This window comes from Taudactylus pleione, unplaced genomic scaffold (assembly GCF_031769625.1).
Source record: "Taudactylus pleione unplaced genomic scaffold, aTauple2 ptg000583l, whole genome shotgun sequence".
NCBI lineage: Eukaryota > Metazoa > Chordata > Amphibia > Anura > Myobatrachidae > Taudactylus > Taudactylus pleione.
In genome coordinates, this window is record NW_028284985.1 from 1,740,636 (window position 1) to 1,768,366 (window position 27,731).

Sequence of the window (27,731 nt, forward strand, 5' to 3'; positions counted from 1 at the left end):
AAGATGAAAATTCTGCTTTAACTTACAGCACATACACAGAGTGGCAAGATCAGGGTAAGGGTGTCATCCTCTGGGGTAAAAAGTTGCACTTGCCATGCAGCAGCCAAGTAGTAGTACACAGTCCAGGGCCTTGGTACAAGTATCCGCAGCTAGTTTTATTAGCAATACAAAAATAAGCAAAGCATAAAAGTAAATCCTGACCTATCCGTCTTTAACTAAACAAAATGATTCCCTCTCTGAGTGGAGGGACCGAATGTATCGCTCACAAAACAGAAGTATTTAGCACAGTACTTACATTCAGTAATCACAGAGTCTCTCAACAGGTCTCTGACCTTCTGACCTGTTCTCCAGGCAGTGAGAGACTGACTACAGAGACTGACACACCCTTTATCAGCCTCTCACAAGTTTTCTGGAAATCAAGGCTGTTAAACAGCTTCGGTAAAGAAGCTAAAAACCAGGGGATTATTTATCTCCCCTTGACAACCTTTCCAGTGTTTTTGTCACAACAGGTAAGTTGCTGTTGCAACCCCCTATGCCGGGAGATCGCAGCTGGGGCATGCAAGTCATACAATAAAGGTGTATACTCAGCTGGAGATGCAACACGTTCTAGGTAGTACGTCTGTAACCATGTGTCTTTTTGGGTACGATTACATAAATAAAATACAGCGTGAAAGAAGGGGCCATCTCATACCCTGGGCTGGTTTCAGCTTGTAGAGTGATATGAACAGTGTGAACCACTACCCGTCCCACGGCAACAGCCTAAATTAACACCAGGGTATGACATCCTGGGCAGGCGTCACCAAAACATAAGAACTACAGAAAAAGGGGCCACCTGGTGACAACCGACAAATACCGGATGCATCATTGAGAGAACGCAGTCTCCTGCTGATAGCACTGGGGCTCATCCTAACAATCCTGGGAGATTAAATGTATGTCACTACTGGTCCCAGCTAGTCCTGGTGGACATAAATAGCTAGGGTATGCAGGTACTTGTAGAACTACATGTGCCAGCATGCCTTGGAATGTAGAACCTGCAGAGACCTGTAGTTACACACAGCACTACAAAAAAACATCGCTCACACATACAGTACTGTGTTAGAGCGAAATGTATATTAGTTCTATTTGTTATTATAAATATCTTTATTTTTTATATTCATGATTCTTGCCACGTACTGACCTTTTGTGGAGGGTTTTATAGGGGTATTTGACCATATTTTGTGTTGTCAGTCCTATATTTCTTTTTAGTGTGTAAAGTTAGGTTTCTCTTAATAAAGTTCTCACCCTATTCCTTGTTTTCTTCCTTATTATGGTTCGAGGACACAAATCCCTCTCCTGGGGAAGCCGAAGCGTGGATGACTGCCCTGTCCAGCAGTAGCCAATCAGGGTGGCTTCACTCTGATTGGCTAGAGTGTGAGGAAGCCGCTCTGATTGGCTATTTGTGTATAGAGCCCATGTGTTGTATAATGAACGGGCATCATATAAATGAGAGTTAGCGGTTAATGGATCAAGCATTGGACTGGTGGTGAAGTTGCCCATAGCAACCTATCATCTTTGAGGAAACATTTTTCAAATAAATCATGTAAAATGACAGGCAGCTGCTGATTTGGTTGCTATGGGCAACTTCTCCACTGGTCCATTTCTCCACACTTTTCACCGCTTGATACATTAACCACTGATTCATAAAATGTATCATTGGATCTCCTTTCCCTCATTTATAGAAGTACCTTAACTACAGTATATATGAGAAGACACTGCCGGGTCTCATTAGTATGGATGAGGCGACCATCTCCATATTATATTATAGGCTGGTGCATGGGGCAGACTAGATGCATGGAGATAAAATACAGGAACAGAATGACTTTCTTTTATACAAACAACCAAAGGAAATTGGAAATTCGGATGTGTGTGAATAATGTTGACACTGCGGTTTGTCTGGTAAACAACATAATATTCCATTGAAAGGATTTTATTGTGGCGCTTGGATCCGTACATCATTCAGTGGCGTGTCTATAATGGGTACACGACGTGCCGATGTTGCATCTACTTACCTGCCCGTCGGACCATCCTGTCAACCGGCCACGCCATTATCATCTTGATATCGACATCCGGCACGGTGTTTCGGAAATAGTCATCAAAAATATGGCTCAATTGCCAGATTTCCGAACACATTTGTGGCATGTAGCCCTAGCGCAGGAGCTTCTGGCGCAAAGTCTTTGCGCATTTTTTGCGTATAGTCTGCACCATTTGTTATTTTTCCTGTGGGAGTGGGCTACGTACATCTGCGCATGGGCCCCCCCTCTAGTCTTAAAATGTCCCTGTATCGATTCATGACCAGTGGAGCAGGCAGGCGCTTTTTGGTAATATAATTTATAATAATAACAATGATATGATATTACCTGGATGAAGTGTAACTGTCTCCTGAGATTGATATATGTGGGTATCTATCCCCATAGGCTGCGTTCCCCACAATTTGCTGCCACGCCGGACTTTCCGCGGCTATTAGCTCGTGGGAACTTGTCCCACTCGTTTTATACAAAGTAGTTTTTTTATACACAATTTTCTGTACCCTGATAATCTCACCAGTCTGTAACTGACATGGGACGGGCGATGTCTTTACTGGACAGTTCTGGTAAAGAACTGGCACAGTGCCGCGTAGGTTACAATCCCGTAAAACATTAATCCGCTCATTAACCAGACTTCCCAGGATATCGCTCTCATACCCTGTGTAGTGTTTCCGCCGTGTCAGTCTAGTTGCAGCGAATAGGGGCTGTTCAGCTGTAAAATATCCCTGATTTTTCTAAAGCGTTTTCTCCCTGTCCTTAGGCCTCACCCGTCCGACAGCGGGCTGACCAGGAAGACCGATCTGCATGCAGGAGCCACAGAACTGGCAGAGTCAGATGGCAGTAACAGCCCAGCAAGCAATTTGCCCTCTCTGTGCCTCAAACAAGCCTTTCCAAAGTACTCCAAGCAGTTTAATCACCTGCGAGTGGTGGAACGAATTGCTGCCCTGTTTATCCGATTCCTGGGGATGAAAGGAACCATGAAGATGGGGCCGACAGGATTCCGCACCTTTATAAGGTTGGTGATGTTTCTTCTGATGTGCAGACATCACTGTTGGCTGTGGTGATGTTGCCATATTTCTGTGAGAGGCCGACACGGCCTAGCGGGAGTTAGTTATCTGTAGTAGCCATGTACAGCTATATTATTATCTGCACTCCATACACAGGACCAAGGACCCTGGCAGTAGAGTGAGATGGCAGAAGGGGTACCAGTTAGTGTGAGATGCCCATTCATTGATCTTCATGAATAGATGCCTTCTATCTAGAACTTTAATTCATCATCATTTTGCGTGTTTCTACATACCGTAGTGATGGTCAGTCCAACATTGGGATCATGTCTGACGTAAGGTCTCATATGTTCTCCATGCCTAGTGCTCTCCTGTGATAACTGCAATGGCCCCAAATCCGGACACACAGAGGCGTTCTCAGTAATCCAGACTGTGCACCATTACCCTGTGCTGGGAGGGATACAGGGAAGGGGGTAAGGGAGAAATACATCCAATATCATATTGTGTTGTGCAATACCGCATAATAATTCTATTCAATCATAGGATCTGTATGAGGGAAAATGCACCTATGGGCAGATGCACAGTACCACCACTCTTATCTTATTAACCAGATGTGTCTCTCAGTATTTGTTCTTAATTTGTATATAGATAGCTGCACAGTACCACTTCTCTTATATTGTATACTGCATGTGATTCTCAGTATCTGTTAATCTGTATATAGATAGCTGCACAGTACCACTTCTCTTATATTGTACACTGCATGTGATTCTCAGTATCTGTTGTTATTCTGTATATAGATAGCTGCACAGTACCACTTCTCTTATATTGTAAACTGCATGTGATTCTCAGTATCTGTTGTTATTCTGTATATAGATAGCTGCACAGTACCACTTCTCTTATATTGTATCCTGCATGTGATTCTCAGTATCTGTTAATCTGTATATAGATAGCTGCACAGTACCACTTCTCTTATATTGTACACTGCATGTGATTCTCAGTATCTGTTGTTATTCTGTATATAGATAGCTGCACAGTACCACTTCTCTTATATTGTACACTGCATGTTATTCTCAGTATCTGTTGTTATTCTGTATATAGATAGCTACACAGTACCACTTCTCTTATATTGTATCCTGCATGTGATTCTCAGTATCTGTTAATCTGTATATAGATAGCTGCACAGTACCACTTCTCTTATATTGTACACTGCATGTGATTCTCAGTATCTGTTGTTATTCTGTATATAGATAGCTGCACAGTACCACTTCTCTTATATTGTATACTGCATGTGATTCTCAGTATCTGTTAATCTGTATATAGATAGCTGCACAGTACCACTTATCTTATATTGTATACTGCATGTGATTCTCAGTATCTGTTGTTATTCTGTATATAGATAGCTGCACAGTACCACTTCTCTTATATTGTATCCTGCATATTATTCTCAGTATCTGTTGTTATTCTGTATATAGATAGCTGCACAGTACCACTTATCTTATATTGTATACTGCATGTGATTCTCAGTATCTGTTCTTATTCTGTATATAGATAGCTGCACAGTACCACTTCTCTTATAGTGTACACTGCATGTGATTCTCAGTATCTGTTGTTATTCTGTATATAGATAGCTGCACAGTACCACTTCTCTTATATTGTACACTGCATGTGATTCTCAGTATCTGTTGTTATTCTGTATATAGATAGCTGCACAGTACCACTTCTCTTATATTGTACGCTGCATGTGATTCTCAGTATCTGTTGTTATTCTGTATATAGATAGCTGCACAGTACCACTTCTCTTATATTGTATCCCGCATGTGATTCTCAGTATCTGTTGTTATTCTGTATATAGATAGCTGCACAGTACCACTTCTCTTATATTGTATACTGCATGTGATTCTCAGTACCTGTTGTTATTCTGTATATAGATAGCTGCACAGTACCACTTCTCTTATATTGTACACTGCATGTGATTCTCAGTATCTGTTGTTATTCTGTATATAGATAGCTGCACAGTACCACTTCTCTTATATTGTATGCCGCATGTGATTCTCAGTATCTGTTGTTATTCTGTATATAGATAGCTGCACAGTACCACTTCTCTTATATTGTATACTGCATGTGATTCTCAGTACCTGTTGTTATTCTGTATATAGATAGCTGCACAGTACCACTTCTATTATAGTGTACACTGCATGTGATTCTCAGTATCTGTTATTATTCTGTATATAGATAGCTGCACAGTACCACTTCTCTTATATTGTACACTGCATGTGATTCTCAGTATCTGTTGTTATTCTGTATATAGATAGCTGCACAGTACCACTTCTCTTATATTGTACGCTGCATGTGATTCTCAGTATCTGTTGTTATTCTGTATATAGATAGCTGCACAGTACCACTTCTCTTATATTGTATCCCGCATGTGATTCTCAGTATCTGTTGTTATTCTGTATATAGATAGCTGCACAGTACCACTTCTCTTATATTGTATACTGCATGTGATTCTCAGTACCTGTTGTTATTCTGTATATAGATAGCTGCACAGTACCACTTCTCTTATATTGTACACTGCATGTGATTCTCAGTATCTGTTGTTATTCTGTATATAGATAGCTGCACAGTACCACTTCTCTTATATTGTATGCCGCATGTGATTCTCAGTATCTGTTGTTATTCTGTATATAGATAGCTGCACAGTACCACTTCTCTTATATTGTATACTGCATGTGATTCTCAGTACCTGTTGTTATTCTGTATATAGATAGCTGCACAGTACCACTTCTCTTATATTGTACACTGCATGTGACTCTCAGTATCTGTTAATCTGTATATAGATAGCTGCACAATACCACTTCTCTTATATTGTATACTGCATGTGATTCTCAGTATCTGTTGTTATTCTGTATATAGATAGCTGCACAGTACCACTTCTCTTATATTGTACACTGCATGTGACTCTCAGTATCTGTTATTCTGTATATAGATAGCTGCACAGTACTACTTCTATTATATTGTATACTGCATGTGATTCTCAGTATCTGTTGTTATTCTGTATATAGATAGCTGCACAGTACCACTTCTATTATATTGTATCCTGCATATGATTCTCTGTATCTGTTCTTATTCTGTATATAGATAGCTGCACAGTACCACTTCTTATAGTGTACACTGCATGTGATTCTCAGTATATGTTCTTATTCTGTATATAGATAGCTGTACAATACCACTTCTCTTATATTGTATACTGCATATGATTCTATGTATCTGTTCTTATTCTGTATATAGATAGCTGCACAGTACCACTTCTCTTATATTGTATATTGCATGTGATTCTCAGTAGCTGTTATTCTGTATAAAGATAGCTGCACAGTACCACTTCTCTTATATTGTATCCTGCATGTGATTCTCAGTATCAGTTGTTATTCTGTATATAAATAGCTGCACAGTACCACTTCTCTTATATTGTATACTGCATGTGATTCTCAGTATATGTTCTTATTCTGTATAAAGATAGCTGCACAGTACCACTTCTCTTATATTGTATCCTGCATGTGATTCTCAGTATCTGTTGTTATTCTGTATATAGATAGCTGCACAGTGCCACTTCTCTTATATTGTATACTGCATGTGACTCTCAGTATCTGTTATTCTGTATATAGATAGCTGCACAGTACCACTTCTCTTATATTGTATACTGCATATGATTCTCAGTATCTGTTCTTATTCTGTATATAGATAGCTGCACAGTACCACTTCTATTATATTGTATACTGCATGTGACTCTCAGTATCTGTTATTCTGTATATAGATAGCTGCACAGTACCACTTCTCTTATATTGTTACTGCATATGATTCTCTGTATCTGTTGTTATTCTGTATATAGATAGCTGCACAGTACCACTTCTCTTATATTGTATCCTGCATGTGATTCTCAGTATCTGTTCTTATTCTGTATATAGATAGCTGCACAGTACCACTTCTCTTATATTGTATCCTGCATGTGATTCTCAGTATCTGTTCTTATTCTGTATATAGATAGCTGCACAGTACCACTTATATTGTATACTGCATGTGATTCTCAGTATCTGTTGTTATTCTGTATATAGATAGCTGCACAGTACCACTTCTCTTAAAGTGTACACTGCATGTGATTCTCAGTATCTGTTCTTATTCTGTATATAGATAGCTGCACAGTACCACTTCTCTTATATTGTATACTGCATATTATTCTCAGTATCTGTTGTTATTCTGTATATAGATAGCTGCACAGTACCACTTCTCTTATATTGTATACTGCATATTATTCTCAGTATCTGTTCTTATTCTGTATATAGATAGCTGCACAGTACCACTTCTCTTATATTGTATCCCGCATATTATTCTCAGTATCTGTTGTTATTCTGTATATAGATAGCTGCACAGTACCACTTCTCTTATATTGTATACTGCATATTATTCTCAGTATCTGTTCTTATTCTGTATATAGATAGCTGCACAGTACCACTTCTCTTATATTGTATCCTGCATGTGATTCTCAGTATCTGTTGTTATTCTGTATATAGATAGCTGCACAGTACCACTTCTCTTATATTGTATACTGCATGTGATTCTCAGTATCTGTTATTCTGTATATAGATAGCTGCACAGTACCAATTCTCTTATATTGTATACTGCATGTGATTCTCAGTATCTGTTCTTATTCTCTATATATATAGCTGCACAATACCACTTCTCTTATATTGTACGCTGCATGTGACTCTCAGTATCTGTTATTCTGTATATAGATAGCTGCACAGTACCACTTCTCTTATATTGTATCCTGCATGTGATTCTCAGTATCTGTTGTTATTCTGTATATAGATAGCTGCACAGTACCAATTCTCTTATATTGTACGCTGCATGTGATTCTCAGTATCTGTTGTTATTCTGTATATAGATAGCTGCACAGTACCACTTCTATTATATTGTATACTGCATGTGACTCTCAGTATCTGTTGTTATTCTGTATATAGATAGCTGCACAGTACCACTTCTCTTATATTGTATCCTGCATGTGATTCTCAGTATCTGTTGTTATTCTGTATATAGATAGCTGCACAGTACCAATTCTCTTATAGTGTATCCTGCATATGATTCTCAGTATCTGTTCTTATTCTGTATAAAGATAGCTGCACAGTACCACTTATCTTATATTGTATACTGCATGTGATTCTCAGTATCTGTTGTTATTCTGTATATAGATAGCTGCACAGTACCACTTCTCTTATATTGTATCCTGCATATTATTCTCAGTATCTGTTGTTATTCTGTATATAGATAGCTGCACAGTACCACTTCTCTTATATTGTATCCTGCATATGATTCTCAGTATCTGTTCTTATTCTGTATATAGATAGCTGCACAGTACCACTTCTCTTATATTGTACACTGCATGTGATTCTCAGTATCTGTTGTTATTCTGTATATGGATAGCTGCACAGTACCAATTCTCTTATATTGTATACTGCATGTGATTCTCAGTATCTGTTGTTATTCTGTATATAGATAGCTGCACAGTACCAATTCTCTTATATTGTATACTGCATGTGATTCTCAGTATCTGTTGTTATTCTGTATATAGATAGCTGCACAGTACCACTTCTCTTATAGTGTACACTGCATGTGATTCTCAGTATCTGTTGTTATTCTGTATATAGATAGCTGCACAGTACCACTTCTCTTATATTGTATACTGCATATGATTCTCAGTATCTGTTCTTATTCTGTATATAGATAGCTGCACAGTACCACTTCTTATAGTGTACACTGCATGTGATTCTCAGTATCTGTTGTTATTCTGTATATAGATAGCTGCACAGTACCACTTCTCTTATATTGTATACTGCATGTGATTCTCAGTATCTGTTGTTATTCTGTATATAGATAGCTGCACAGTACCACTTCTTATAGTGTACACTGCATGTGATTCTCAGTATCTGTTGTTATTCTGTATATAGATAGCTGCACAGTACCACTTCTCTTATATTGTATACTGCATGTGATTCTCAGTATCTGTTGTTATTCTGTATATAGATAGCTGCACAGTACCACTTCTCTTATAGTGTACACTGCATGTGATTCTCAGTATCTGTTCTTATTCTGTATATAGATAGCTGCACAGTACCACTTCTCTTATAGTGTACACTGCATGTGATTCTCAGTATCTGTTGTTATTCTGTATATAGATAGCTGCACAATACCACTTCTTATAGTGTACACTGCATGTGATTCTCAGTATCTGTTCTTATTCTGTATATAGATAGCTGCACAGTACCAATTCTCTTATATTGTATACTGCATGTGATTCTCAGTATCTGTTGTTATTCTGTATATAGATAGCTGCACAGTACCACTTCTCTTATATTGTATCCTGCATGTGATTCTCAGTATCTGTTCTTATTCTGTATATAGATAGCTGTACAGTACCACTTCTCTTATATTGTATCCTGCATATTATTCTCAGTATCTGTTGTTATTCTGTATATAGATAGCTGCACAGTACCACTTCTCTTATATTGTATATTGCATGTGATTCTCAGGGGTATAATTAGTAAAGTTTAGAAGTGGAGATGTTGCCCATAGCAATCAATTAGATTCTACAGTACTTCATATTTATCTAGCACTTTCTAGAAGATAATAGCTAGAATCTGACTGGTTGCTATGGGCAACATCTCCACTTCTAAAAACTCTCACTTTAGTAAATATACCCCTCAGTATCTGCTCTTATTCCTTGGGAGAAGTTGCCCATAGCAACTAATCATTTTAATGTAGCATTTATTAGGCACATTCTATAAAATGATAGGTAGAAGCTGATTGGTTGCTATGGACAACTTCTCCATTATTTTCCCTGCTTGATACATCTCCCCCTATAAGCCGTGACCAGTGAGGACATTTCCTGTCACATGTAAACTGTTGCTCAGAATCCAACCAATTATTATTTGTTTTATATAATATAAATGACATTTTAATGACCTGTATTTAATTTCTGAGTTTCCTTGAAACCACTATTACAATATTTGCCACGTTTCCTGGACATAAAATACAATGTTCTCAGTGTACAAGACATAAAGGAGATCGGTTCCAGAGGGAAATGTTTCTGGAGTTAATTTGTATCACCCTATTAATTTAATTGTATTCATGTAAATTTGGTGAAAAGAAGCCGCGAGGGACACAGTTTATTATTTAGTGTACAGGTAGCCGGCTGCGTACAGCAATCCCGATGATTCCGTAGAGATTTATTCTCCTTAATTACGGCTGACACATGTTTACTTATATCCAATTATAGATAGAAAATCGCCACATAATCCGCCTCTGTTTACTCCTCTCTTCTTGGACTTGTCAACAAGGTTTTGCAGATAAATTTATGTTAATTCCATTCTCAGATATATTATTATTTTTTTTTATCCTTATCAGAAAAATAAATGGGAGAGAAATTGCCCGATTTCCCCCTCTGTATTCCTGTAAGCGTCATGTGTTACTGCGCCTGTTTCCCTGGTAACCTTACAAGGGCTCTTGTCTTATTAGTTGTTTTTTTTAATTTTTTTTATTTGCTACAAGTTAAAGAATCTGAAAAGTGATTTTCTCACACATAAAGCTGCATTACCACCTAAGACAGAGATGTTCATAGCGTGGGCCTGATTCAGGAAGATCGCTATTGCTAATGCGTACACAGTTGGCCAATTGTTTGCATATTTATGCATCGCACTGCGCATATGTGAAGACGCCACTGCAATCATGGAGATCCATCGCAGAGTGATTGACAGGCAGTGAGCGTTTGGCAGTGGTGGTGACGGGGGGGTGTGGTCGGCGAAACGAGGCATGCCTGTCCGTTTGGACGCCGTTGCGTTGGTGTGCATAGATTAGCCAGTGCATTGCACTTAGCAATTTCTAAGTAAGGTGAGGGCTGCTGTAATTCTGCGTGAGGGGCCGATGGTACTCGATGTTACCGATGTTTGTGAAGGTTTGCAAAGTATTACCGATGTGAGATAGCGGTAGTGGGAGGCAGTGGGCTGTCTCTATGCTGGCAGTGCGACGGCATTACGATTGCATTCATTAGCAGATTTTCGCAGCAGACCTGCGTGCAATTACGGAGTTGCGATCTCAGTAGCGATCCTTACTTAATCAGGCCTTGTGTGTTGCAACACCTAAGTGTGTCACGAGTTGGTCCCTGGTGTATCATGCGCAATGATATTGCGATGGTAATAAAAAAGGTTACACTCTCGCCAATCAGCAAAGTAAGGGGAGGAGAGTGTGCTGTCCCGCTCCCCTCCTGCTTCAGGACGCGCTCTGGCCAATCAGCAGAGTAAGGGGAGGAGTGTGTGCTATTCCGCTTCCCCCTGCTTCAGGACGCGCTCTGGCCAATCAGCAGAGTAAGGGGAGGAGAGTGTGCTGTCACGCTCCCCCCCTGCTTCAGGACGCGCTCTGGCCAATCAGCAGAGTAAGGGGATGAGAGTGTGCTATTCTGCTTCCCCCTGCTTCAGGACTCGCTCTGGCCAATCAGCAGAGTAAGGGGAGGAGAGTGTGCTATTCCGCTCCCCCCCTGCTTCAGGACGCGCTCTGGCCAATCAGCAGAGTAAGGGGAGGAGTGTGTGCTATTCGGCTTCCCCCTGCTTCAGGACGCGCTCTGGCCAATCAGCAGAATAAGGGGAGGAGAGTGTGCTATTCCTCTCCCCTCTGCTTCAGGAAGCACTCTGGCCAATCAGCAGAGTAAGGGGAGGAGAGTGTGCTATTCCGCTCCCCTCTGCTTCAGGACGCGCTCTGGCCAATCAGCAAAGTAAGGGGAGGAGAGTGTGCTGACCCGCTCCCCCCCTGCTTCAGGACGCGCTCTGGCCAATCAGCAGAGTAAGGGGAGGAGTGTGTGCTATTCCGCTTCCCCCTGCTTCAGGACGCACTCTGGCCAATCAGCAGAGTAAGGGGAGGAGAGTGTGCTATTCCGCTTCCCCCTGCTTCAGGACGCGCTCTGGCCAATCAGCAGAGTAAGGGGAGGAGAGTGTGCTATTCCGCTCCCCCCTGCTTCAGGACGCGCTCTGGCCAATCAGCAGAGTAAGGGGAGGAGAGTGTGCTATTCCGCTCCCCCCTGCTTCAGGACGCGCTCTGGCCAATCAGCAGAGTAAGGGGAGGAGAGTGTGCTGTCCCGCTCCCCCCTGCTTCAGGACGCGCTCTGGCCAATCAGCAGAGTAAGGGGAGGAGAGTGTGCTGTCCCGCTCCCCCCCTGCTTCAGGACGCGCTCTGGCCAATCAGCAGAGTAAGGGGAGGAGTGTGTGCTATTCCGCTTCCCCCTGCTTCAGGACGCGCTCTGGCCAATCAGCAGAGTAAGGGGAGGAGAGTGTGCTATTCCGCTCCCCCCCTGCTTCAGGACGCGCTCTGGCCAATCAGCAGAGTAAGGGGAGGAGAGTGTGCTATTCCGCTCCCCCCTGCTTCAGGACGTGCTCTGGCCAATCAGCAGGGTAAGGGGAGGAGAGTGTGAGCTATCCCGCTCCCTCCCTGCTTCAGGACGCGCTCTGGCCAATCAGCAGAGTAAGGGGAGGAGAGTGTGCTATCCTGCTCCCCACCTGCTTCTGGAAGCGCTCTGGCCAATCAGCAGAGTAAGGGGAGGAGAGTGTGCTATCCTGCTCCCCACCTGCTTCAGGACGCGCTCTGGCCAATCAGCAGAGTAAGGGGAGGAGTGTGTGCTATTCCGCTTCCCCCTGCTTCAGGACGCGCTCTGGCCAATCAGCAGAGTAAGGGGAGGAGAGTGTGCTATTCCGCTTCCCCCTGCTTCAGGACGCGCTCTGGCCAATCAGCAGAGTAAGGGGAGGAGAGTGTGCTATTCCGCTCCCCCCTGCTTCAGGACTCGCTCTGGCCAATCAGCAGAGTAAGGGGAGGAGAGTGTGCTATTCCGCTCCCCCCTGCTTCAGGACGCGCTCTGGCCAATCAGCAGAGTAAGGGGAGGAGTGTGTGCTATTCCGCTTCCCCCTGCTTCAGGACGCGTTCTGGCCAATCAGCAGAGTAAGGGGAGGAGAGTGTGCTATTCCGCTCCCCCCCTGCTTCAGGAAGCGCTCTGGCCAATCAGCAGAGTAAGGGGAGGAGTGTGTGCTATTCCGCTTCCCCCTGCTTCAGGAAGCGCTCTTGCCAATCAACAGAGTAAGGGGAGGAGAGTGTGCTATTCCTCTCCCCTCTGCTTCAGGAAGCACTCTGGCCAATCAGCAGAGTAAGGGGAGGAGAGTGTGCTATCCTGCTCCCCACCTGCTTCAGGACGCGCTCTGGCCAATCAGCAGAGTGAAGGGAGGAGAGTGTGCTGTCCCGCTCCCCCCTGCTTCAGGACGCACTCTGGCCAATCAGCAGGGTAAAGGGAGGAGAGTGTGCTGTCCCGCTCCCCCTGCTTCAGGACGCGCTCTGGCCAATCAGCAGGGTAAGGGGAGGAGAGTGTGAGCTATCCCGCTCCCTCCCTGCTTCAGGACGCGCTCTGGCCAATCAGCAGAGTAAGGTGAGGAGAGGGAGCTGTCCCGCTCTCTTCCCGCTCCACTGGATACTGCACGGCCTTACCAAAACAAAGGCCCTCATTCAGAGCCGTACGCTCTGAGCAGAGCGCACGCTCTGAATGAGGGCCGCCCTCCATAAAAATGGAGCGTCCTCCTGGACGCTCGTATAGCTGTGGGTCACCACCCACAGCCTATACGAGCGTGCATTTTGATGGCCGTGATGGTCGTGACCATCGCGACCATCGAAACTGCGAGCCGGTGCCTGCGGTTGAGGTTTTCAACCGCAAGCTCCGGAGTGATTTTGGCTCTATCAGAGCCGAAATCACTCCCACTGACATCACTAGTGATGTCAGTGGGCCGGCTTCTGACGGGAGGCGTTCCCGTGGGAACGCCCCCGTCAGGGAGACACGCCCCCAGCACGCCCACCAAAGGGGGCGTGCTGTCAATCAACATCGACAGCACGCCCCCTTTGATCAGACACAACGAGCGAAGGACTTTCCTTCGCTCGTCGCGTCTGGCGCATGCGCACGACGGAGCTCACTCCGTCGTGCGCATGCTCAGTGCAGACCATCGACCCACTTGCGAGCGGACAGCCGCTCGCGAGTGGGTCTGAATCAGGCCCAAAGTCCCATCTGCCCCCTGGCTTCCTGCAGCATCAGCGAGGCGCTGGGAGCAGACAGCAGCAGCAGTGCAGACATCTCAACATCACTACGTCTGTCTTGGACAGGACCCGGGAACAGACAGGCAGCCGCAAACTCAGCAAGACAAAAGACTAAAGCTGGGTACACACTATACAATGTATCATACGATATATAATTCCTATATAATGCAGAAGGTTACCTGGTGCCTCACTACCATTACAATGCTGACAGCAGCCCTCCCGGGGGCCTCACCATGGTATGGAGAGCTGCACACCTGGGATATATCCACTACTTGTGCTGTAGAGAGAAAACATTGGCTAAATGCAAAACTTCCTCTGGGTGGGCTGACCATCTACAGCGGGGTGGCCAGACTTTTGGACTCTGTGATCTACTTTTAAAGCTAAAAACCTTTTGTGATCTGCTGAAAAAGGGGGTGTGTGGCATGCAAAAAGGGGCGTGGCCTCACAGCAATGGTCGTGGGGGTGTGTCCTGCTGAAATCACACATAGTATCCCAAATTCAAATTACGCCAAACAGCATCACAATCTTATTGACATTACACCACATAGTAGTGTCCCTTATTCACGTTACGGCACACAGTAGTGCCCCTTATACACAATGCCCACAGTAGTGCCCCTTATACAGTGTGCACTGTAGCATAATGAAAATAGACTTAAGTTGTATTGCGGTTGCAGGCCGTGTTCTTCCTGTGTGAACAGATCATTTCCTCAATGTGCCGGTGGTATGATGCCTGACCCGCGGTTCCCCTAGACCACCCATGCTCCTTGTGAGGCTCCATTGATTTTGTGCTTATATCTGCATAGAGGGCATGATTCAGACCCGCTCACTAGCGCTCGCAAGCGGGTCGATGGTCCCCCACTGCGCATGCGTGAGACCCGGCCATCGCTACGGGTCTCGCACCAAAGCGGGGCAGCTGTCGATTGTGATTGACAGCTTGCCCCGTTTTGGAGGCGGGCAGGGGGGGTGGCTGGCCAAACGGAGGTGTTCCCGAGGGAACGCCTGCCGTTTGGGGGCGGCCCCACTGACATCACGAGTGATGTCCAAGGGTGAGCTTCCATCTCTATTAGAGCCGAAAGCTCACTGGGGCTTGCGGGGAACGAGACTCTACCACAAGGGTCTCGTTGCAAGCCTCGATGGTCATGACCATCGCGACCATCACCTGGCCGTTCGCTAATGCAGCTCGTCATCTTCCATTTATCAAGTGTCACTAATCCCCTCTCACTCACTGCTAATGACATGACACTGTTCCCATTACAAAAACATTCTTGATTCTCATTCATTGACTACTACAACTCCCTGCCCCTCACCTATGTAACCCTTCTGCAGTTCATGCCAAATAACGTGGGGAGGCATGTTCTCACCTCTCACCACCCCGCATCTGCTGAACCACTCAGCAAATCCACCATTAGCTCCAGAACCCAACTTAATCTCCTCACTTTAAGCCTCCAACACTTCTAACTCGTATATCTCTAACCTCACCCCTCATAGATCTTCCTCTCTCTTTCGCCATCTACCCCCACCTGATATTGTTTTTGGAGATACCAGCTACAGCCTCAGTCTCCAGTCTGAGCCTCACTAGCTCCTATTGCCTCTGCACCTCTCTCTGCAGTGTAAGCTCTCACAAGCAAAGCCCTCTCTACCTTGTCTCATGTCTGTGGTTAACCTCTTATGTATTTGATAATGTTGGAGGTCTGTGAATGTTCTTTGTTATTGACATCTATCCCATCACCAAAAATAGAAGAAAACCAGAGCTGTGCTTTATTATTTCTTGACTTCTGGGGTTTTCAATGTTGATAACTTCTGAGAATCTGTAAACCCAGGTAATTTCAAAGTTCACGCACCTGGTTTCCAGAAAGTCAATATCAGCTGCTGAAATCGATGAAACTCTTCCTGTCCACTAAACTTTCCTTCACTACGTTTTCAAATTTATTACATTACGACAAGACCGCTCTACACAACGAAGAATGATGGATTTCTTGCTGTTGTTTTTTTATTTTTTATTTCAGGATATTTGTATTTCATTTATACGTCTTCAAACCAGGTAAAGAACATGTAAACGTTATATAGAAGTCATTGGGATTAGCACACAGAGATTGGAGAAAAATGTGCAATAAAACTCATCATTTCTATATATTATCTATTCTCAATTATCGTTGGAGGCTGACCAGGGCACTGGGAAACCTCTTTCTCGTCTGCCCTCAAGCCGCTTTTCATGTCAAATAAAGATGGTGAAACGCGTTGTTGCTAATTGTCTCAGCTGCTCTGCTGCAGAAATGGGTCTCAAGACAGTTTCAGCTTACTATTCCCTTAGATGCTGGTCTATGCTGTAAGGAGCTGCCCAGGGGTTTTTCTATGTCATGAATATGTTAGGCGGAGTTTGAAATGGTTACTGTACTGTGCTTTAAAGGAAGTATTTAATCAACCTTCATATTAACTCAGCAGGGTGGCTGGTGCGTTATAAAGTGGGTCTGAATTCACCCAATTAGTCCCAATATCTACTGATATGAAACTCTGCTTAATTTTGCAGCTTTCATGTGACCTGTACATAAAGAGGTAATAAAACGTTTATTTCGCCTCGTTCCTTTTAATCAGCTTCACTGCAAAGCAGAACTGACTGTATGAATGGCAACAAGAAGCTGCATGAATTATTCAGCCCCTTCCGTGCTTCACACAGGGAAAGTTTCCTTTCATTTACAGACCTTTTAAACATCTTGAGTTGGGTCAACGAAAGATGATGGAACAAGACCCAGCGCAGAGCTTTATACAGTCAGATGAATGTCACCAAAAAGGGTTTAGGTGCAGGACTGAAACCGCTGGAAATTCTGTGGTCACTGTCTTTGGGGTTGTGCAGTGGTCTGGAAGGTCAGTAGTTACAGGACTGTGCCCGGAGGAAAGCAAGGTGCGTCCCATCCCCATGATTTTGCCGGGTGCATTGCTCAGTTTTTGTCCATGGTCCCAACTCAGCAGAAATTTAATGCTGAGGGCTGGAATTTATTTTTGGCGTCACAATATAACTTTTTTTTTTAAACATGTTTTTTATTAAAAAAAATTCTAACAATAAAGGGGTACAGAAGAAAAAAGAGGGAAGAATCAGAGGGACTCTGGCACAATATAACTTCTTAAGCAATATCATAATTCCCTGGTTTCATGGGAGTCCTTACAGGAGATGGTTTCATGGGAGTCCTTACAGGAGATGGTTTCATGGGAGTCCTTACAGGAGATGGTATAATGGGAGTCCATACAGGAGATGGTTTCACGGGAGTCCTTACAGGAGCTGGTTTCATGGGAGTCCTTACAGGAGATGGTTTCATGGGAGTCCTTACGGGAGATGGTTTCATAGGAGTCCTTACGGGAGATGGTTTCATGGGAGTCCTTACAGGAGCTGGTTTCATGGGAGTCCTTACGGGAGATGGTTTCATAGGAGTCCTTACAGGAGATGGTTTCATGGGAGTCCTTACAGGAGATGGTTTCATGGGAGTCCTTACAGGAGATGGTTTCATAGGAGCCCTTACAGGAGATGGTTTCATAGGAGTCCTTACGGGAGATGGTTTCATAGGAGTCCTTACGGGAGATGGTTTCATGGGAGTCCTTACAGGAGATGGTTTCATGGGAGTCCTTACAGGAGATGGTTTCATAGGAGCCCTTACAGGAGATGGTTTCATGGGAGTCCTTACGGGAGATGGTTTCATGGGAGTCCTTACAGGAGATGGTTTCATGGGAGTCCTTACGGGAGATGGTTTCATGGGAGTCCTTACAGGAGATGGTTTCATGGGAGTCCTTACAGGAGATGGTTTCATAGGAGCCCTTACAGGAGATGGTTTCATAGGAGTCCTTACGGGAGATGGTTTCATGGGAGTCCTTACAGGAGCTGGTTTCATGGGAGTCCTTACGGGAGATGGTTTCATAGGAGTCCTTACAGGAGATGGTTTCATGGGAGTCCTTACAGGAGATGGTTTCATGGGAGTCCTTACGGGAGATGGTTTCATAGGAGTCCTTACAGGAGATGGTTTCATAGGAGTCCTTACGGGAGATGGTTTCATGGGAGTCCTTACAGGAGATGGTTTCATGGGAGTCCTTACAGGAGATGGTTTCATAGGAGCCCTTACAGGAGATGGTTTCATAGGAGTCCTTACAGGAGATGGTTTCATAGGAGCCCTTACGGGAGATGGTTTCATGGGAGTCCTTACGGGAGATGGTTTCATGGGAGTCCTTACGGGAGATGGTTTCATAGGAGTCCTTACGGGAGATGGTTTCATGGGAGTCCTTACAGGAGATGGTTTCATGGGAGTCCTTACAGGAGATGGTTTCATAGGAGCCCTTACAGGAGATGGTTTCATAGGAGTCCTTACAGGAGATGGTTTCATAGGAGCCCTTACGGGAGATGGTTTCATGGGAGTCCTTACGGGAGATGGTTTCATGGGAGTCCTTACAGGAGATGGTTTCATAGGAGTCCTTACGGGAGATGGTTTCATGGGAGTCCTTACAGGAGATGGTTTCATAGGAGTCCTTACGGGAGATGGTTTCATAGGAGTCCTTACGGGAGATGGTTTCATGGGAGTCCTTACAGGAGCTGGTTTCATGGGAGTCCTTACGGGAGATGGTTTCATAGGAGTCCTTACAGGAGATGGTTTCATGGGAGTCCTTACAGGAGATGGTTTCATGGGAGTCCTTACGGGAGATGGTTTCATAGGAGTCCTTACAGGAGATGGTTTCATAGGAGTCCTTACGGGAGATGGTTTCATGGGAGTCCTTACAGGAGATGGTTTCATGGGAGTCCTTACAGGAGATGGTTTCATAGGAGCCCTTACAGGAGATGGTTTCATAGGAGTCCTTACAGGAGATGGTTTCATAGGAGCCCTTACGGGAGATGGTTTCATGGGAGTCCTTACGGGAGATGGTTTCATGGGAGTCCTTACAGGAGATGGTTTCATAGGAGTCCTTACAGGAGATGGTTTCATGGGAGTCCTTACAGGAGATGGTTTCATAGGAGTCCTTACGGGAGATGGTTTCATAGGAGCCCTTACAGGAGATGGTTTCATGGGAGTCCTTACGGGAGATGGTTTCATAGGAGTCCTTTAGTAGCAAAGGACTACGGATAAGTGCGTCAGGGGAGAAAGTCTTACTAACAACTTGTGGATCCACTCCCGCACTTTATACCGCGTTCTTCACTTATTAAACATGGAGTAGGCGCCAGTAAAATAAAAAATGAAACCCATACACAAAAGAAAAGTTGCTATTCCACAGTTTTTAGGCATCATGAGCTAAACATGTTTTATTTATGGTCTGTTAAAAGTTACAAAAAATATCATATAACATGATCACATGTTCACAGTCAGCATCAATAATCCCTACGTTTCATAGTGTCACAACCCGTGCAGTTCCTCTTTCCTGCCTGCGGTGTCGGTCTCTGCCCTGGTGCTTCTAGCACACTGTGGTCTGTATCTCAGCAGTTTGTTGCGTCAGCTGAGTGTGCTAGAAGCACCAGAGCAGAGAGCGACACCCCAGGCAGGAAAGAGGAACTGCACGGGATGTGACCGGTGCAGGGAGCTAGAATGAAGACTATTTCAATCCTTCACCAAGCATTGGAAGATACATGAACAGCCTAGGGGGGGGGGATTTACCCACCCTCACACTACTCCTGTGGATCATCTGTGACATTTTGTGAGTTGTTTACATGGCTGCCGCCTTGTGTGACCCAACCACACCATAAATAGCATGTATCCTCAATCAAAGGCAATAGCCCTTTGTACAAGTCACAGTGGGACCGAAGCTGAGTCCAATTTATGGCGGTTTGCATAGGCCCTTATTCAGTTTGAAGCGAAAAGCCGTTTTTGCGTGTTTTTAGCGAAAACTTTTCGCCAATGACGTCATTTTCGCCTGTTTTGGTTTTACTCTGTATTCAATTTGGAAGACTTTCCGCCTATGTATAGCAGGTGGAAAAAAGTGCAGAATTGGGGTTTTGGGGTGCAACGTTGCGGGAACCCCCCTGCAGCCTTCAGACAGTCCCCCAAAGGTAATCTGTGTCAAAAATTTTAAAAAAAAACACTTAGACACCCCAAAAAATTACTTTGAATTTTGGGGCTAAAAAAAAAAAATGTTGGGGAACAAAGATAAAAAACTAGCGAACTTGTCTCTGGGGGGGGTCCCCAAGTATGCCCCAGGTGTTTTTTTGATTGCAGGTGCTTGCGGCAGGTGGATTTTTCACGATTTTTTTCAACTTCACTTTAGCAACTTTTAAATATGCTGTCCCCCATTTTCAAGGACCCCAAATTTGCTGGGATAAGTTATTTTCTGGAAAAAATACTCCTGAATACTATTCTGCACCACGTATAGAAAAACGCTATTTAGCAGCTATTGAGCCCGTTTAAAATCACCAAATACCTTCAGCGAGCCAAATCGGGGGGGTACCATAGGGAACCCCCATGTCAGAGCATCTTTTGGGGGGTGTCAGGCTGATTTCCCCAAATCTGACAGCACTTTCCTGCCTGTTCAAGTTTCGCCGGATACCGTTTTCGCGTACTTCCGCATCGAATACGGGGTAAAGCGGGCACGGGCGCGATCCTTTTCCGCCTACAAAAGACGCAATGTAGGCGAAAAGTCTGGGAGGCGGAAAAGTATCGCGGATCCGCTCTAATTGAATACAGCTCATAGTGTGAATTGTGCAAAGTTACATTGTGCGTGCTCGCAGAGAGACCGGGTGCCCAGGGGGTAATGCAGACTTGTGTGTACAGTATCTGCCACTTTCAGCTCCTTGTGACTGGAGAGAATGGGGAAAGGGAAGACGAGCTTTGATGTAGGTGAAGTACATTAGGAGTGTGTCCATGCAGATACTCCTGTTAGGAGGCGAATATTTTGCGTCTGCTAGAGGGTAGGTACCAGCACGCGCTGATGATGAAGACTTAGCATAAACCAGGTGCATATGAGATGTGTACAGCGCTGTATACTGGTGGGAAATACATCATTTTTGCACACACCTTGTTTGTTACATCCATTTTGGGAACAATTCGGCATCATGCACCAAAGACATCAAGGGCTATTTACTTACATACAAAAGCTGCCGCTTCTCAGGGGAATTGGAGCTAAAAATTTAAAGCGTCGCTCACATTCAGTGTAAAGCTCGCCGGGCTTTGTAATTATAGCCCCAAATCTTGTTACAGAATAATCTTTATGGCTTCAATATGGGATATATTTTTTTTTTATAGAACCTGAGCCTCTTTCATGAATAACTCGTAATAAATAAATAATGTTGCACGAATCAAAGAAGCATTGCTTTATTATACGTGACATATTAATATTGTTGCTCTTCAGCTGCGGTCACTTGAAGAGCCGGTTGATGTAGTTAAGCATTTCTTGTAGTATAAACCGTCTCGGCTGTGCCAGTGTTATTGTATTTGTACATTCAGAAGCTGTCACAGAAGGGAACATGATGCATGTACAGCGTCCCCTGAATGCTCCTAATTGCTCTGATCCCGATGGAAGGGGTTAGGAGAATTCTGGATCATAAAATCTGTAATATTCTCTACTGCATTGCCGCCAACAATTAATGCGCCACATAGTGATCAGTAAGAAGATGGTATTATTGCCCTATCTATTGGTATTTATTCCTATAAGGAGCTTTATGTATTAAACGGCATTGTCTATGAGGTTGTCTGGGCTAAATGACCATGTTCAGTATAAGAGAATTCTTGTTCCAGTATTTATTTTTGTATGACCCCCACCATAATACCCACCACAGGGCCCCTGAGGAAGGCTTGGGTGCTTTCTACATGCCGCACTACCCTGTACGTGCCCCTGTGCCCACATAGTCACTGCAATTGGGAGAACATGCCATGTGCCGTCCTTATTACACGTGTCCTAATAGTGAGGGGACAACGAGCTGTCCTTATTACACGTGTCCTAATAGTGAGGGGACAACGAGCTGTCCTTATTACACGTGTCCTAATAGTGAGGGGACAACGAGCTGTCCTTATTAAACGTGTCCTAATAGTGAGACACATGGAGCTGTCCTTATTACACGTGTTCTAATAGTGAGGGGACAACAAGCTGTCCTTATTATATACGTGTCTTAATAGTGAGAGACATGGAGCTGTCCTTATTACACGTGTCCTAATAGTGAGTGACATGGAGCTGTCCTTATTACACGTGTTCTAATAGTGAGAGACATGGAGCTGTCCTTATTACACGTGTTCTAATAGTGAGGGGACAACAAGCTGTCCTTATTATATACGTGTCTTAATAGTGAGAGACATGGAGCTGTCCTTATTATACGTGTCCTAATAGTGAGACACATGGAGCTGTCCTTATTACACGTGTTCTAATAGTGAGGGGACAACAAGCTGTCCTTATTATACTTGTCCTAATAGTGAGACACATGGAGCTGTCCTTATTATACGTGTCTTAATAGTGAGAGACATGGAGCTGTCCTTATTATATGTGTCCTAATAGTGAGAGACATGGAGCTATCCTTATTATACGTGTCCTAATAGTGAGAGACATGGAACTGTCCTTATTACACGTGTCCTAATAGTGAGAGACATGGAACTGTCCTTATTACACGTGTCCTAATAGTGAGAGACATGGAGCTGTCCTTATTACACGTGTCCTAATAGTGAGAGACATGGAGCTGTCCTTATTATACGTGTCCTAATAGTGAGAGACATGGAGCTGTCCTTATTACACGTGTCCTAATAGTGAGTGACATGGAGCTGTCCTTATTACACGTGTCCTAATAGTGAGAGACATGGAGCTGTCCTTATTACACGTGTCCTAATAGTGAGAGACATGGAGCTGTCCTTATTATACGTGTCCTAATAGTGAGAGACATGGAGCTGTCCTTATTACACGTGTCCTAATAGTGAGTGACATGGAGCTGTCCTTATTACACGTGTCCTAATAGTGAGAGACATGGAGCTGTCCTTATTACACGTGTCCTAATAGTGAGTGACATGGAGCTGTCCTTATTACACGTGTCCTAATAGTGAGAGACATGGAGCTGTCCTTATTACACGTGTCCTAATAGTGAGTGACATGGAGCTGTCCTTATTACACGTGTCCTAATAGTGAGAGACATGGAGCTGTCCTTATTACACGTGTCCTAATAGTGAGAGACATGGAGCTGTCCTTATTACACGTGTCCTAATAGTGAGAGACATGGAGCTCTCCTTATTACACGTGTCCTAATAGTGAGTGACATGGAGCTGTCCTTATTACACGTGTCCTAATAGTGAGAGACATGGAGCTGTCCTTATTACACGTGTCCTAATAGTGAGTGACATGGAGCTGTCCTTATTACACGTGTCCTAATAGTGAGAGACATGGAGCTGTCCTTATTACACGTGTCCTAATAGTGAGAGACATGGAGCTGTCCTTATTATACTTGTCCTAATAGTGAGAGACATGGAGCTGTCCTTATTATACTTGTCCTAATAGTGAGAGACATGGAGCTGTCCTTATTATACTTGTCCTAATAGTGAGAGACATGGAGCTGTCCTTATTATACTTGTCCTAATAGTGAGAGACATGGAGCTGTCCTTATTATACTTGTCCTAATAGTGAGAGACATGGAGCTGTCCTTATTACACCATACTGATTATCTGAGGTCACCCCAGCATTTGTTGTGAGTCCAGTACACGAGTGATATACAAAATAAAAACTTTTTGCGGTGACACTAGTATTAATCTGTATCATATGACACAAAATGACAAAGGCCGGAGAAAGAAAACTTTAGAATAGATGTTAAACTGAACTTTACTTTTCCAAGTGTATTTTCCATTGAATTCCGCTGCTGATCACAATGTGTTTCTCTGTCTCAGACCGGCCCTTGTTTCTATATCACGCCGAACAGGGATTTAACGTCAGTTGCACAAAACCCTTTCATGAAAGAAATACAATTTAAAAAACATCTTCATTTTGAAGGTCATAAGAACTCGCACAAAGAAACTCCTTCCCCCACCTGTGTAACAGATGAATAAATACCCAGCAGCCGGCTGAGGCCGCTCTCCGAGATCAATGAGTTCTGGCGACTGTCAAAGTATTAATTCCCGCACAAAAGTCACCCGTCTCTCTCTCTCTCTTCCGCAGGAGCTGTAAGCTGAGCAGCGGCAATTTTTCAATGGCATCAGGAGATATTCTCTACATTGACATAACAAGACGATGGAACAGCATGAGCTTAGACCAAAGAGAGTCAGGTAATTTGCTCTTCTCCCGGCTACCCAGCAGATTTCCATTCCAATTCCATTGCAGCACGATATTTCCTCCTCCCCAGTGACACAAAAAATTAATTTACCCCAAAATGAGGATGGCCCTCGCTGCAGCTTAATTCCCGGGGCGAATGCAGGAGCCGGAATAGTGCAGCGCCTGCAACAAAGTTGTTTATTAATGTACAGAGGGCGCAGTGTTCATAAAGAACCTGCATGTGCCTATATTCTATTATTCTGTAATAACATCGTACGCCGGCAGTGGTATCAGCAAAGGGATTGGAATTTAAAAATAAATACATTTTGCAAGTCAGAATAATACTGCCAGCTGTATGAGAACTGATTATTATAAACAGGATAATATAATTTCATAGTGCCTCTTCCATACATAAATATATAGAATAAATAGGGTCACAAAATTGTACAATATAGTTTCTCTTATTCTGGGCCGAAGTGGAGGGGTCTGAGTCTGCACATGCACAGAACGTGTCCTGCAATCTTGCTCGCGGATCTCCCCCGAGCCACAGTATGATTGACATGCTGCAGCTTTTGGGGGGTGGAGCGGGGGGCGTATCTGGTCACTGTTTCCTGAAACAGAGACATGTTGCCCCCCCCCCTTTTTCCGGGAGAGACGAGGCCAGATTTCTAGCCGCTTAAATTCCCAGGACCCGGTAAGGCCGCAGAAAGCTTCAGCTCCCGCAGCCTGACCAAAGGCGCAATCATCGCTCACGATAGTTGCGATGGTGGTCCCAGTCTGCAACGTCTGTGGCAGTGGTGAGATTGCAAATGCAGCAAGTAGGTGACTGACACCTCCTTCCACATTTGCATCTGAGATGGACGGAATTGCACAGCCCCTTGTGCAAATCCATCCATCCAGGGGCGTCTTAAGAGAGGAGGGGGCCCGACTGACGCAGGTGGCCAGCCACCGGAGAATTAGTAGACTCCGGGCACTAGAGTCTGCCCAGAGTCTACAGCATATGCGCAGAACACCGGAAAAATGGCCGCGGTGTCCATTTTCCAGCGTTCTGTGCTTTCACAGTAAACTGGACACTAGAGTGTGCCTGGAGTCTACTGCGTATGCGCAGAACACCGGAAAAATGGCCGCGGCGGCCATTTTCCGGTGTTCTGAGCAGCGCTGACACCCGACGCTGGACCACAGACAGGTAGATTTAAACTAATATGGGTGCGGGGTCCCCCTGGGGCCCGTGTGCCCCGCACACACAGCACCCATTACAGATACGCCCCTGCATCCATCTCTGATTCAGGACCTCTATAGAGGTATTTCACAAAATTGTGTTTAGCACCTATTGCATGTGTCTCTTTCTATGTAAACAGGCTCTACAACTTTTGTGCTTAATACTGTATTCCAGAAATGAATGGGTTAACACAGGTTGTGTGCGGTGTATGGAGCACACACGTATGCATACGCTCAGTGGCGGCAGCGTGCGGTTACCAGCGGTGGTGACACAGCGGTATCTGCAGGCTCTATAGTGTCTGTAGGCACAGTCTCCCTTAGGGAACGCTCACGGGCGGAATGGGAATGATATACCACCGGCCGCATGGCCGGCGGTTCGATTCCCATCAGCGGCAGCCCGACAGGAGCAGAATGCGACGCAGCGGAAGCCCGACAGCGCTGGAAATCCTGATCGTGGATAGGTGAGTATCCACTAACCTAACCCCCCTAACCTCCTTAGGGGTGCCTAACCCTAACTTCCCCCCCAAGTGCCTAACCCTAACCACCCCCTCTAAGTGCCTAACCCTAACCACCCCCTTCCCCGCTGCCTAAACCTATTTTCCCCCGGGGGGGTGCCTAACCCTAAGTTCCCCCCCCGGGGGTGCCTAACCCTAACCCTCCCTCCCCCTAGCCTAACCCTAACCCTCCCGGGGGGGTGCCTAACCCTAAGTCCCCCCCGAGAGCCCTGAACCTAACCCTCCCCCCCCGCGGCTGTCCGCTCGCGGCGCCCGGGAAATGCGGGCGTCTACATCTAGACGCCCGGCATTTCACCCTTGCCGGGATAAGACAGTCGGGAAGCCGGCTGCCGGTATATAGGCAGTCGGCTTCCCGATTGCTTCCCTCACGGGCACGTTCCGTCTCTAATGAAGGAAGACGCGTGGACAAAGCCGCACCTTTGCAGTGGTGCGTTGGGCGGGGGTCACTGTGACGTGAGCGCATCTCCTTCGCTATGGGACCCCGCAGTTGAGGGGATAGTGCAAAGCGTTCTCCTCATTTCTGAAGGCAGCACTGCACGTAAAATAACATGTTTTTAGACCGCACGTTTTGAAACCTCCGTCCGATTTATTGAATGGCGGGTACTGGGTGTAAACATGTGAACGTCTTCTATATGGGCAGGTACGGCGCGTGGTTTGGACTATAAACCGTCTTGCCTTTCGGAATATAAAATAATAAACATTTGTGAAAAGGAAAAATAAATCCCAACTTTACATGACCTGAAAGACCTGCGCTATCCAGCATTGGGCCGGGACCCGAGCCCAGTCGTTGGTTCGACGCTCCCCTAGAGGACTTGAAGTATCATTGGCCTTTTTGTGACTTGAAGGGATAAAACTGGTTGTTTTCCATTCAGAAATCAAAAGATCGTAGATGGGACTGAAAACCGCATGCCAATACGTGAGGTTTTTACTAACAGAATTTGATACATTTCCCCCCATTCAACACAAATAAAAGTAGTACATTTGCTCCCAACATCTGAAATGATTTGTTCTAATAGTTTTTATTTAAAGAGCCACTTTGTTACCTACTAATAATCACAGTGGGTGCAGGAGCGGATTTTGGGTTCAGGCCACCCCGAGGCACAACATTTTAATATTTCTGCTATTAGATTTTGAGCACCGTGCCTGATTCTATTATAAGCTTCCAGAGTATGAAGCACAAACAGGCGTCTAAATGATTTACACTTTGTCAGGGATATAATATGAATGAACTGTGTAGATTTGCCAAATTCTTACTTTATAGTTATTACAGGTTGTCCCTTAAAACATATACTGGATTCCTAGAACTTTATTTTCTGTCAGTGTTCGGTGAAATAGGTTATTTGGAATGACAGGTCTAATTTTTTTACATTTATAAATGTACTAATTAATGTGAGTTGCTAAGTGGCTATCTCGTCTGTGATCAAGTGAGCGTCAATCATCCACGCAGAACGTTCTGAACCGATAATGATGGACGGTCCTCCTACAGGTTGAGTCTCCCATATCCAAAATGCTTGGGACCAGGGGTATTTTGGATAACGGAATATTCGCATATCATAATGAAATATCTTGGGAATTGGACCCAAATATACACACAG

At 44.5% G+C, this 27,731-nt stretch overlaps 1 protein-coding gene across 3 annotated transcripts in view; it reads left to right on the forward strand.

Moving 5' to 3' along the window:
* The window catches only part of TTLL11 (tubulin tyrosine ligase like 11), a 172,741-nt gene that overhangs the window by 122,462 nt on the left and 22,548 nt on the right, over positions 1 to 27,731 (forward strand). For 2 of the 3 annotated variants that reach the window (XM_088453581.1, XM_088453582.1), the window contains 2 exons: positions 2,824 to 3,078; positions 24,311 to 24,417. In XM_088453581.1, the coding sequence (XP_088309707.1) occupies positions 2,824 to 3,078; positions 24,311 to 24,417 (362 nt within the window). Of the gene's footprint in view, positions 1 to 2,823; positions 3,079 to 24,042; positions 24,144 to 24,310; positions 24,418 to 27,731 lie in introns of those variants that run through there. The other variant, XM_088453580.1, reaches the window with a different exon arrangement.